This window comes from Schistocerca cancellata, chromosome 5, assembly GCF_023864275.1.
Source record: "Schistocerca cancellata isolate TAMUIC-IGC-003103 chromosome 5, iqSchCanc2.1, whole genome shotgun sequence".
Taxonomy (NCBI): Eukaryota; Metazoa; Arthropoda; class Insecta; order Orthoptera; family Acrididae; genus Schistocerca; species Schistocerca cancellata.
The window spans coordinates 573,258,683-573,273,284 of NC_064630.1; the positions used below are offsets into that span (position 1 = coordinate 573,258,683).

At 43.5% G+C, this 14,602-nt stretch overlaps 1 protein-coding gene across 1 annotated transcript in view; it reads left to right on the plus strand.

The window, feature by feature from the left end:
* LOC126188683 (fatty-acid amide hydrolase 2-like) overlaps nt 1-14,602 on the plus strand; it is a 441,285-nt gene that overhangs the window by 246,957 nt on the left and 179,726 nt on the right. The window contains exon 4 of the mRNA XM_049930290.1: nt 7,500-7,684. Within this exon, the coding sequence (XP_049786247.1) occupies nt 7,500-7,684 (185 nt within the window). The remainder of the gene's footprint in view (nt 1-7,499; nt 7,685-14,602) is intronic.

Below are 14,602 nucleotides of genomic sequence, written 5' to 3' on the forward strand. Positions count from 1 at the left end.
GAAGAATCAAAGGAAAGAGAAAATACAAGATTTTAGATGACGTTAAAGCAAGTGCAAGCCACTTGAAACGAAGAGAGCAACAGAACACAGAACGACGCGCAGAGAAATCTTGTGAGGTGCTGACTTAGGACAAAACACACAATAATTATGATACAAAAAAGTGAAACTTCAAATATGAAATAAAATACACTGTTATATCTACAGATTGAACAGCATTATTGATATAAATATATTTTCGTTGACAATACGTCATTTCTCATTTCTGTACCAAATTTTTATTGCTTTATGCAGTTGGTAATTAAAAGTAAAAATACATTGTATCTGCATGGTGCGAAAAGAGGCAGGTGACCCTGAACAATAAAAAGTGTGAGGTCCTCCACATGAATACTAACAAAATATTGTGCATACATAGAAAAAAAATCAATTACTGCAAAACTACACTATTGATGTGATAAATTGTTGGAAATAGTATTTATCGTAAAATAGTGGAATGCCCACATAAAACAAAATAATATGGAAACTGATGCCAGTCTGAGGTTCATAGGAAGAATCTTATGGAAATAATGTAACTAATTCACAAAATAAGTTGCTTACGTAGAGCTTGTTCGGCCGATTCTCGAGTTGTGTTTATCATTCTGGGGCCGTTACCAGGTAGGAGAGAGAGAGAAAGAGAGAGAGAGAGAGAGAGAGAGAGAGAGAGAGAAGATCCAAAGAAGAGCGGCGCGTTTCGTCACGGGTTTGTTTAATCGGCGCGAGAACGTTGTGGGGATGCTCAACAAACTCCAGTGGCAGACGCTACAAGAGAGGCGTTGTGCATCACGAAGAGGTTTACTATTGAAATTTCGGGAGTCCACTTTCGGGGAAAAGTCTGACAACATGATACTTCCTCCAACTCCAAAATACATCTCGCGAAATGTCCACGGCGATGTGCTCAATAGAATAGAGATCGGTGAGCCACACAAACATCCTGCAGTTCTTAGAGTTTTCCCCAAAACCATTATCTCTCATTTTGGAAGCGAGTTGGTGGTTTAGTGTTTTACTTAAGTTACAAATCGCCTCCAGGGTTCTTTATCGTTTACCCGTAGGAGACGATGGCAGACCTATTAGAGGGCTTTTCCCTTCCCGTGTAAACATCCTCCATATATGTAAGAGAATAAACAATTCCTGTATTTTCAATGTTTTGTAAGAAGTCTTTTTCGGAGTAGTTGGCGTCTATCTCCCAGTTTCTGACAGTTCAGGTTTTTCAGCATTCCGTGACGCTCTCCAGCAAGTCAAGTAAACCTTTGACCTATCATGCTACCATCTTTGCATGCGTCTCTCGTTAGTCCTATTTAGTATGGGTCTCACACGCTTAAGTAGTACTCTAGAGTAAGTAGCACAAGAATTTTGTAAATAATCTCATTTACGGACTGACTGAATTTTCTCAATATCCCACGAGTTAAATGATTCCATTTGTGACTTTGTAATGTTTTAGCCGTAGCACATTGAAACGATGGTGATTTTCCCCGAATCGAGGTCCTAACGTTATACGCTTGACACTGCGCTACGAGAAAAGCCAGTGCTTGCCTGACCTCGGAGAAGGAGTATCGTTTGCGTCAGGCAACCACGAGCTGGTGGCAATCAAGTAAGCTGATATCAGCCGTCTTGGTCATGCCGCACTAGCTGTGCAGGGTCCAGTAGCGTGAAACGCTGAAATATCCCATTCGCTGTCGTAAGATGAGCGCTGTGCCTCTGACATAGCAGCAGCTATTTCTAACTTAGCTGCTCACGAGTATTCCAAGAGTGCGTTTTCTGATCATGTCAATGGATTTTCTGCCTGCTAGTATAATTCTTTGGTTAGTCTCTCTACCCATCCTATCATCTCTATGTATTGCTCCAAACATTTTTCTGAGGATTTTACGGTCTATTTTTTCTGTCTGTGTGTTACCTAATAATCCAATTGCGACCGTTTCTGATGCGCAGTGTTCTTCTGGTAACACAACTGTATTGTAGAACCTGAGTTTGGGCTGTTTTGATATGTTTTTTTACTGTAGTTTGTCCATATGAGTTTGTACGCTTTTTGAAGTTTTCTGTTCTTTCTGTGTTGGATGCTTTTTTTGATCCTCCTATTATTTTGTATTCCCCTGGATATCTGAATTTTTCCATTCTTTTAACTTTTCCATATTGTACGAGGCGGGTTTTTAAGTAAGTACCGTTTTGAAACTAAAAAAGACGTGCTAATATATCTCAATAATTTTATTTTTACATGAAAGCCTTTACCTTAATCTACGCATTGACGCCATTACAGTCTGATTCTTCCTTGTTTACGTTGTGTACTGAGTGTTTAAGATGTCTGCGATAATCGTGAGTCCCGCCGACTGTGAAGTACGGGCTGTTATAAGATTTATTCGTGCTAATGGCCTAAAAGCGATCGATATTGATCGTTAGATCTGTGCAGTATACGGAGAAAATATTATGAGTGATGGAATGCTAAGAAAGTGGGTGAGAGCATTTAAAGATGGCCGCACAAATGTGCATGATGAACAACGGAGTAGGCGTCCTTCGGTCGTTAATGAAAGTTTTGTGCAGGAAGTGGACAATAAGGTGAGAGAAAACAAACGCTTTACGATTTCCTCCTTGCGGGATGACTTTCCTAATGTTTCTCATAGTGTTTTGTATGGCATTGTGACCGAGCACTTGAATTACCGAAAATTTTGCGCACGTTGGGTACCGAAAATGTTGACGGATGTGCACAAAACCAAACGTTTAGACAGTGCATTGACTTTCCTTGAGCGGTACCACAACGACGGTGATGATTTCTTAAGCCAAATTGTAACGGGTGATGAAACATGGGTGGCCTACGTCACACCAGAATCAAAGCAACAGTCCATGAAAGTTGAGCAAGGGCATCGTTTTGCTGCAAGACAATGCCCGCCCGCAGTGGCGAATCAGACCAAAGATCTCATCACATCTTTTCGATGGGAAACTCTAGATCATCCTCCGTACAGCCCTGATCTTGCGCCCAGTGACTACCATCTGTTCCTGCACTTGAAGAAACACATGGGCGGTCAGCGTCTTCAAGACGATGACGAAGTCAAAACAGTGATGATGCAGTCAGTCAAGTCAGGCGGCAGACTACTATGAGGAGGATATTCAAAAACTGGTACAATGTTATGACAAGTGCCTCAATATTGTCGGAAATTATGTAGAAAAGTAGATTAAGGTACAGGTTTTCATGTAAAAATAAAATTATTGAGATATCTTAGCACGTCTTTCTTTAATTTCAAAACGGTACTTACTTAAAAAACACGTCTCGTATGTCAGGGGCATGTGCGTAGGTATTCTTTCTTTCCTTGTAATAAGCTTTTGATTTGTAGTAGCAGAGACTTTTTGTAAGTGTTCCAGTGCTTCTCGTTTATGGTTCCTGAGTATTGCCAGCTCATCTGCAAATGCCAGGCAGTTTATTATTTATGATATTAAAACATTTCATACATAAGGGGTGATCAAAAGGTTTCCGTTTAAGGGCGTTGCTGCAGCGTATATGCAATCGATCGCGACTCCGATGCGGGTATACAACCACCGACGTGTAGGCAAGGGATCAGTGTGGTCTTCGAACGGAAACTTTTTGAACGCCCCTTATATATTACGAGGGCGTGTTGAAAAATAACGCCTCCGAATTTTTTACGTGAAAACTCCCAAAGCTTTTTAAATAAAACCAACGGCATTAACAATCTACATTTTTATTGTTCATTCTACATATTTATTACACAAAATAGTCTGGTGACGAACACATTTCTCCCAACGAGAGGCCAGGTTTTGATATCGTCAGTGTAAAATGTTTGACTTTGTTGACGGAGCCACAACTTCACGTCTGTTTACACCGCTTCATCACTATCGAAGTGAGGTCCTCGGAGAGGTTCTTTAAGTTTTGGAAAGAGTTGAAAATCGGATGGTACCAAGTCGGGTCTGAATCTACATCTACATCTACGTGATTACTCTGCTATTCACAATCAAGTGCCTGGCAGAGGGTTCAATGAACCACCTTCATGCTGTCTCTCTACCGTTCCACTCTCCAATGGCACATGGCAAAAACGAGCACTTAAATTTTTCCGTGCGAGCCCTGATTCCTCTTATTTTATCGTGATGATCATTTCTCCCTATGTAGGTGGGAGCCAACAGAGTGTTTTTGCAATCGGAGGAGAAACTGGTGATTGAAATTTCATTAGAAGATCCAGTCGCAACGAAAAACGCCTTTGTTTTAATGATTGCCACTCCAATTCACGTATCATGTCTATGGCACTATCTCCCATATTTCGCGATAATACAAAACGAGCTGCCCTTTTTTGTACTTTTTCGATGTCACCCATATGGAGGATGCTCGATGACTGTGAATCCAAGGCGTCGGATTGTTGCCGTGTATAGTCTGCCACTGCCATGTTGAAGGAGAGGATTCTTCATGTGCGGACTAACTCTTCGGATTCGTGCTTTCAGTTTTCTGTGGGTCTCCCACGTGCCGACATCGTTATATTACACACCATCGCATTAAGCGCTTCAGTTTGGAGTCCTCTAGAGGCAGAGGGTTGCAACTTGCGTCAGCAATGCAGGAAAGTCGACCGAGTAATATACGTGACATGCAATACCACAGTCGATATTGAAAACAGAACAAATAACCCAGAGACATTACTTTTCAGCACGCCCTCGTATATTGTTATACTCGAAATTGTCATAATGTAAATCATGGAATCATAGAATACTTCTAGATAAGCTCAAGTACTGTGGTATGAATGGGACAGCGCTCAAATGGTTTAAATCATACCTTACTGGAAGAATGCAGAAAGTTGAAATAAGCAGTTCACATAATATGCAAAAAACTGGTGATTTCTCAAACTGGGGAACAATCAAGAATGGGGTGCCGCAACGTTCGGTCTTGGGTCCTCGACTGTTCTTAATATATATTAATGAATTGCCATTCTATATTCACGAAGATGCAAAGCTGGTACTTTTTGCCGATGATACAAGTATAGCTATCACACCCAAAAGACAAGAACTAATTGATGAAATTGTAAACGATGTTTTTCAGAAAATCATTAAGTGGTTCTCTGCAAATGGGCTCTCATTAAACTTTGACAAAACAGTATATACAGTTCCACACAGTAAATGGAATGACACCATTAATAAATATAGACTTCGATCAGAAATCGGTAGCTAAGGTAGAATATTCAAAATTTCTAGGTGTATGCATTGATGAGGGGTTGAACTGGAGAAAAAAAACACTGAAGAACTGATGAAACGTTTGAGTTCAGCTACTTATGCTACTAGGGTCATTGCAAATTTTGGCAATATACATCTCAGTAAATTAGCTTACCACGCCTATTTCCATTCTCTGCTTTCGTATGGCATCATATTCTGAGGTAACTCGTCATTGAGTAAAAGAGTGTTCATTGCACAAAAGCGTGTAATCAGAATAATTGCTGGAGCTTATCCAAGATCATCCTGCAGACACGTATTTAAAGAGATAGAGATCTTCACTGTAGCATCACGATATACACTCCTGGAAATGGAAAAAAGAACACATTGACATCGGTGTGTCAGACCCACCATACTTGCTCCGGACACTGCGAGAGGGCTGTACAAGCAATGATCACACGCACGGCACAGCGGACACACCAGGAACCGCGGTGTTGGCCGTCGAATGGCGCTAGCTGCGCAGCATTTGTGCACCGCCGTCGTCAGTGTCAGCCAGTTTGCCGTGGCATACGGAGCTCCATCGCAGTCTTTAACACTGGTAGCATGCCGCGACAGCGTGGACGTGAACCGTATGTGCAGTTGACGGACTTTGAGCAAGGGTGTATAGTGGGCATGCGGGAGGCCGGGTGGACGTACCGCCGAATTGCTCAACACGTGAGGCGTGAGGTCTCCACAGTACATCGATGTTGTCGCCAGTGGTCGGCGGAAGGTGCACGTGCCCGTCGACCTGGGACCGGACCGCAGCGACGCACGGATGCACGCCAAGACCGTAGGATCCTACGCAGTGCCGTAGGGGACCGCACCGCCACTTCCCAGCAAATTAGGGACACTGTTGCTCCTGGGGTATCGGCGAGGACCATTCGCAACCGTCTCCATGAAGCTGGGCTACGGTCCCGCACACCGTTAGGCCGTCTTCCGCTCACGCCCCAACATCGTGCAGCCCGCCTCCAGTGGTGTCGCGACAGGCGTGAATGGAGGGACGAATGGAGACGTGTCGTCTTCAGCGATGAGAGTCGCTTCTGCCTTGGTGCCAATGATGGTCGTATGCGTGTTTGGCGCCGTGCAGGTGAGCGCCACAATCAGGACTGCATACGACCGAGGCACACAGGGCCAACACCCGGCTTCATGGGGTAGGGAGCGATCTCCTACACTGGCCGTACACCACTGGTGATCGTCGAGGGGACACTGAATAGTGCACGGTACATCCAAACCGTCATCGAACCCATCGTTCTACCATTCCTAGACCGGCAAGGGAACTTGCTGTTCCAACAGGACAATGCACGTCCGCATGTATCCCGTGCCACCCAACGTGCTCTAGAAGGTGTAAGTCAACTACCCTGGCCAGCAAGATCTCCGGATCTGTCCCCCATTGAGCATGTTTGGGACTGGATGAAGCGTCGTCTCACGCGGTCTGCACGTCCAGCACGAACGCTGGTCCAACTGAGGCGCCAGGTGGAAATGGCATGGCAAGCCGTTCCACAGGACTACATCCAGCATCTCTACGATCGTCTCCATGGGAGAATAGCAGCCTGCATTGCTGCGAAAGGTGGATATACACTGTACTAGTGCCGACATTGTGCATGCTCTGTTGCATGTGTCTATGTGCTTGTGGTTCTGTCAGTGTGATCATGTGATGTATCTGACCCCAGGAATGTGTCAATAAAGTTTCCCCTTCCTGGGACAATGAATTCATGGTGTTCATATTTCAATTTCCAGGAGTGTATATATTCACTTATGAAAATTGTTATTAACAATCCGAACGAATTCAAAAGTAATAGCAGTGTACATGCCTACAACACTAGGAGAAAGGATGATCTTCACTACTAAATCTAACTTTAGCTCAGAAGGGGGTAAATTACGCTGCCACAAAAGTCTTTGGGCACTTACCTAATAGCATCAAAACTCTGACAGATAGCCATATAGCATTAAAAGGAAATTAAAAGAATTTCTGAATGGCAACTCCTTCTATTCATTAGATGAATTTTTGGATATAGTAAGTGGGTAATTTCCCCACGCCCCACCCAACAAAAAAAAGAAAATTAACTGTCATGTAATATTTTGTGTAATGTAATATCTTGTATAGACACCTTTTATTAACCTGACACGGTCCACATCATTACGAAGTGTCGTATTCATGATCTATGGAACAAGTACTAATCTAATCTATACACGTTTATGGCACCTTAAAAGTAGGGACGATGAGGTGGATCCGCACCCGAGCGGAGTCCAAAGTTTTTATCTTTTAGACTTACATTTTACTGCATGTGTTGCAGGAGAAAAAGCAGTCATGGAGATCGGGGTGCGGCTGATCGGCCTGCTGCAGCTGCTGTTGCGGCTGATGTTGCGGCCCCTGCAGTACCTGCGTTCCCTGAGGCCGGCTCCTCGCCTGCCGCCTATACAGAGCCGCCTGCTCTTCCACAGCGCCTCGCAGCTCGCAAAGCTCATCCGCACGCAGCAGGTAACGTCACCACTGCCAGCGACCAGACGCACACACATAGATAGCCTAAAAGAATGATGAACCTAATGCATATTTTTGATATACACTACCGGCCATTAAAATTGCTACACCGAGAAGAAATGCAAATGATGAACGGGTATTCATTGGACAAATATATTATATTAGAGCTGGCATGTGATTACATTTTCACGCAATTTGGGTGCATAGATCCTGAGAAATGAGTACCCAGAACAACCACCTCTGGCCGTAATAACGGCCTTCATACGCCTGGACATTGAGTAAGACAGAGCTTGGATGGCGCGTACAGGTACAGCTGCCCATGAAGATTCAACACGATACCACAGTTCATCAAGAGTAGTGACTGACGTATTGTGACGAGCCAGTTGCTCGGCCACCATTGACCAGACGTTTTCAGTTGGTGAGAGATCTGGAGAATGTGCTGGCCAGGGCAGCAGTCGAACATTGACTGTATCCAGAAAGGCCCGTACAGGACCTGAAACATCCGGTCGTGCATTATCCTGCTGAAATGTAGGGTTTGCAGGGATCAAATGAAGGGTAGAGCCACAGGTCGCAACACATATTAAATGTAACGTCCATTGTTCAAAGTGCCGTCAATGCGAACAAGAGGTGACCGAGACGTGTAACCAATGGCACCCCATGCCATCACGCCGGGTGATACGCCAGTATGGCGTTGACGAAAACACGCTTCCATTGTGCGTTCACCCCTTGTCGCCAAACACGTATGCGACCATCATGATGCTGTAAACAGAACCTGGATTCATCCGAAAAAATTACGTTTTGCCATTCGAGCACCCAGGTTCGTCGTGGAATACACTATCGTAGACGCTCCTGTCTGTGATGCAGTGTTAAGGGTAACCGCAGCCATGGTCTCCGAGCTGATATTCCACGCTGCTGCAAACGTCGTAGAACTGTTCGTGCAGACGGTTGTTGTCTTGCAAACGTCCCCATCTGTTGACTCAGGGATCGAGACGTGACTGCACGATCCGTTACAGCCGTGCAGTTAAGATGCCTGTCATCTCGACTGCTAGTGATACGAGGCCGTTGGGATCCAGCACGGCGTTCCGTATTACCCTCCTGATCCCACCTATTCGATATTCTGCTAACAGTCATTGGATCTCGACCAACGCGAGAAGCAATGTCGCGAAACGGTAAACTGCAATCGCGATAGGCTACAATCCGACCTTTATCAAAGTCGGAAACGTGATGGTACGCATTTCTCCTCCTTACACGAGGCATCACAGTAACGTTTCACCAGGCAACGCCAGTCAACTGCTCATTTTGTATGAGAAATCGGTTGGGAACTTTCCTCATGTCAGCACGTTGTAGGTGTCGTCACCGGTGCCAACCTTGTGTGAATGCTCTGAAAAGCTAATCATTTGCATATCACAACATCTTCTTCCTGTCGGTTAAATTTCTCGTCTGTAGCACGTCATCTACGTGGTGTAGCAATTTTAATGTCCAGTAGCGTACATCGAGTTGACAAAGGGCATGGGATACCTCCTAATATAGTATCGGGCCTTCTTTTACCCGGCTTAGTGCAGTAAAACGACGTGGCCAGGACCCAATAACTCGGTGAAAGTCCCCTGCAGAAATATTCACGCATGTTGCCTCTATAGCAGTCCACAATTGCAAAAGTGTCACCAGCGCAAGATTTTGTTCACGAATTGGCCTCTCTATTATGAACCATAAATGTTCGATGTAATTTATGTCGGGCGATCTGGGTGGCCAGATCATTCGCTCGAATTGTCCAGAATTTCTTCAAACAAATCGCGAACAACTGTGGCCCGGTGTCATCTACAGAAATTCCATCGATTTTTGGGAACATAAAGTCCATGAATGGCTGCAAATGGTGTCGAAGTAGCAGAACACAACCATTTTCAGTCAGTGATTGGTTCAGTTGGACCGGAGGACCCAGTCGGTTCCATATTAACACAGACCACACTATTACGGAGCCACCACCAGCTTGCACGGTGCCTTCTTGGCATCTTGGCTCCACGGATTCTTGGGGTCTGAGCCACACGCGAACCCTGTCAGCAGCGCTTACCAACTGAAATCGGGATTCATCTGACCAAAACACGGTTTTACAGTCGTCTGGGATCCAGTCGATATAGTTATGAGCCCAGGAGAGGTGCTGGAAGCGACGTCGTCCTGTTAGCAAAGGCACTCGCGTCTCTCGTCTTCTGCCATAACCCTAACATTAGATTTCGCTGCACAACCCTAGCACATGCGGTAATCGTACGTCCGATATTTGTTTCTGCGGTTATGTCAAGCGTTATTGCTAGTGGGTTAGCGCTGACGATCTACACAAACGCCGCTTCTCTCGGTCGTTTAGTAAAGGATGTCGAGCACTGCATTGATCGTGGTGAGAGGTACTGGCTGAAATTTGGTATTCTCGGCACACTCTTGACACTATGTCAAACTATGTCCAAATTCTGTATTCCCTAACGATTTCCGAAATGAAATGTCCCATGCGCCTAGCTCCAACAACCATTCTGCGTTCAGAGTCTCTTAATTACCGACGTGCGGCAGCATCGCACGTTTTCACGTGGATCACCTGTGTACAAATAACAGCTCCGACAATGCACTGCTATTTTATACCTCGTGTACGCTATATTATGGCTATCTGCATGTGTGCATATCGCTATCCCATGAATTCTGTCACCTAAATCTAAGTTTCTGTTTTGCTAACTAGGTTATGATGAGACCAGCGATAATACGCAGAGATCGGAAAGTGATCTACAACTTCCATAAAAAGCAGCCTGCAGGTATGGGTTGGCAAAATAAATCTGTCCTAGAAAATATTTCAAGCACCCATGGACAGGAAAATCAGACTTGCATCACCCGAATCAGTTGCAAGTGATACAAGTTGGATTGCCTATCTTAAGTTCTATTAAATGTCGCCAAAAAAACAGTAGATGTGATGTACATATACAAACAGATGATTACAATTTCAGAAAACCGAATAAAAATGTAAATGTTGTGTGACTAGGTGTAGTCTTATAGTCTTATACCGGGTGTCATGCATAGTTCCCAAGATTAAGACGGCTGATTTATTTTGGTATCTAATAATTGGCAAATATGAATACTAATTAAGTACCTAGGCATTAAGTTGACGTTGGAACCAAAATTCTGTTACAAGAATCAAGTTGGTTGCATGGAAGAACAAATGCTTTTTCATGTTGAATCACAGCGATACAGACATAGCAATACAGCCATTCAACACCAATATTATTGTTGGCAATCTTTATACGTCAGGAGTCCTCAGATGCATGATCACTAGTGCCATCGCTGTAATAATTGTAAGTATTCATGACTCTGTAAAGTACATCGATATGAAAAAATTATTTTAAAGCTCGTTACAGGACTGTGTTCCGCCTTTTTTAAAAAGCAGACATTCTTTCTACATTAATAATTGTCCCCAAAACTTTTTCACTTCGTCTATGCCAACTTCATTAAGCTCTTGTTTTATTGCAATCATAATTACTGGTTGATTAGGTTTTTAGAACCTTATTAACTTGCTGGACAGCTTGTCGTAATTTGTTTAGAGATTCTTGTCATCATGCACATGTTCCTCATGTGACGATGGAGACGTGACAATCGCTGTACATGTTATTATTAGTGGAAGCACCCACATGATTTTCATAATCATTAGCTTCAAACAAACGAGTATAAACTATGTATTTCAGTATGAACATTGTGCCTGAAGCTAAAGCTTGACAAAACTTGTTAGTAAAAATAACATATACACGAATGTGAACCTCCATCGTCACAGAAGAAGTATGTGCATGATGACAAGAACTTCAAAACAAATTCTAAAAATTTATCCAACCACTTAAGAAAGATTCTACAAAACCTAAGCATCAATAGTTAAGATTTCAATAAGTCACGTAGCCCATTAACTTGTTTTGAAAGGACAACTGCTCTTAAAGCATCGGAAGTCAAAGAATGATTATTTTTAAAAGCATTCACTAACGGAATAATTTAGGAGGGAAACCGAATATCTTCAAGAAGTTTAAGGCTGTGTAGCATCTAATACGTCGTTGCCAAAATTCTAGGGAAAGACCATAGACAAATAATATGCGATTCTCCGTTGACAAAAAAAGCGCTTAATTGAGACAGTCTGCCAGAATGCGATACGGTGAGATGAGTTCAAAAATGGTTCAAATGGCTCTGAGCACTATGGGACTCAACTGCTGTGGTCATAAGTCCCCTAGAACTTAGAACTACTTAAACCTAACTAACCTAAGTACAGCACACAACACCCAGCCATCACGAGACAGAGAAAATCCCTGACCCCCGCCGGGAATCGAACCCGGGAACCCGGGCGTGGGAAGCGAGAACGCTACCGCACGACCACGAGATGCGGGCTGAGATGAGTTCCTGACAAGCTTCGCGCCCTGGTGTGACCGTGAAAGGAAGCCATGTGGCAAAGGCCAATGAACTACTCGGAGCACGTTAATGTGACCTCATTTTATCTGAATGACTCAAGAGCGTCAGGGTCGAGTGGTCGGTTTAGCGTTACGAATCGTATTGTCTACCACTTCCAACCGCTTAAACTGCAACTATCCCCAGCAGTCACTTCACAGGATGTAAGTCCATTCTGCATTGAGACACGATGAATGTGCTTTCGTCCGCTGTATCTGATCGTTCTTATCACGGACTTACATGTCTGTGGTGTCCAGTCAACAATCAAAAAATGTTGCGTATTGCTTTATTGTCAATACTGGGCATAATAGAAAGAAAGCTGATTTTGTCCTTTCAGTAAGTCAACAAAAATAAAGAAGATCAACACATTACCACTTGATAAACACAAGCAAAAAAAGCAAAAACAAAACCATACAAAAGATTCCACTGGAAGAACCACACTTTCTTCTTACTGTCGTCTTGCGTAACACATTGTTTATGAATAATTTGGCCATCCTTGTCACAGGAGACACATTATAAGTGGTTAGGCATATCCCTTACCAAATCATCCAGAGAAGACTGTGGAATATTTTCTCATTCCTCCAAAGCGACCTCTAAGGTGCCCTGTAAGGTCTCTGACGGGACAGAATGGTTGCAAACCGCTCGTTTTTGCGTGGCGCGTGCATTTTCAATGCAGTTGAGGTCTGGAGAACATGGAAACCATTCCATCCGACTGATTCTGCGCTCCACTAATAAGGTGTTCACAAAACGTTGGCGATGTGGGTGTGCATCGTCGTTCCTCGGCGTGAATCCCAATCCCATATGTACACCAAATAGAGGCACAATGCTTGCAACAGTGACGTCCCAATACTTCACACCACTCATCCTTCCATCTATTGGAGCAAGGGGTGTTCTGCGGCCATGCTTGATTCCACCCCTAAACATGACTGAACCGCCTTCATAGGGGCGGTGGCCTACGATAGTGTTAGGGTGCCCGTTGTCCTAGTTATCTCCACACACCAGTATCAGTATTGTCAGGATGGAGACTGATACGGGTGTCACAGAGTTGTGTCTCACTGCTGCCTAGCCCACAAAGAATGGTTTCGTGCCATTACGACAAGAGCCCCTCTCCAAACCCAATTTGGAGGAGAAGCCGGAAGAGGTCTTTTGGCACGTAATCCCTGCTCGTGGAGCCTATTTCGTATCTTTTGTGTAGACACCTGCTCTCCTGTAGCTGCTTTGAACTGGGGCCCTAGACGTGCATTACGTTGAGGGTTTCTGAATGCTGTTATTCGCAGATATATTGGTCCTGCACACTAGCTTTTTTTCATCAGCTGTCATTTCTGTGATGATCCTCAACTGATCCTGTCGCTAGAAACTTGTTCCAGACTCTAGAGACATCACTTTGATTTACACTAACATTCGCTGCTATGTCCACCTGTCTCAATTCCTTCTCCATTGGAGCGACTGTACGGATACTCTGACCCTACTTAAAGCTGTCCGAACCATCCTGAAGCAATATAGCTCTCGTACTGGCACACAGCACAAGTACTGCAATGTTTACAGGTGACGCGGTTGCCGCAGACTGCACTTACTGCCCCTTAGCAGTGAACCATAGACTGTTTCAGCTAGAATTACATTACAAACAAACCAATGTGTTGATATCACAGTGTATTGCTAGATCAATAGTTCAATGATAAAGTTACGGGAACATGCATCATTTATTTTGACCATTGTATATTGCTTCCTCTTCTAACAACCCCACCACAACAAAGGTCAAAAATTAATTATGATTGTAGTGTTGCTCACGCTGCTAAATATTGCATTTTCGGGCAACAACAAAGTTATATTATGTGACAGGTGTCATTAGAGCACAGTTAATAAAGTCATTTCTTGAAATAATGGATAAACTAGGCACTCATCTTTTCGTGTTTCCCACGCTGGTCTCGTTGTGAACTCATGGCTCAATCGTCGAAAATCTAGGTAGTGATGATTCCAAGCTCAGATGCAAAGAGGCCTAGTTGTCATTCTGCGATATTCAAAAGTTTTATAGATGTGTTTCATAAACCATTCTTGAAGATTAAACTTTTGCAAGTTAGGACAATGGTGATGTAAAAAAGTAATCAGTACTCCGAATTTAAATTACACTTCTTTTTCATTACTTTTGTTGCAATATCACTTAACTCGTTCCAAAACATCACTTCACAATATAAAACATACTTGAAAATATCTTCCTCACTGTTAAAGTTCACATTTCATAAACTGACTACAATTTGCGTCTTTTTAACATGACGACCAGAGCTTGACTCTCTAGTAACCGCTTACGCGCCCAAAAATCAATTACAAGTACGTCAAAGATCATAGTGACAAAAGAAAGAATACACATAAGAATAATATCATTGGAATATATACATATCGATGTATCGAAGTACCTCTACATTAATGAAATCAAATCTGAATGTTGTCACAGAAATATGTTAACTATTTTACAGA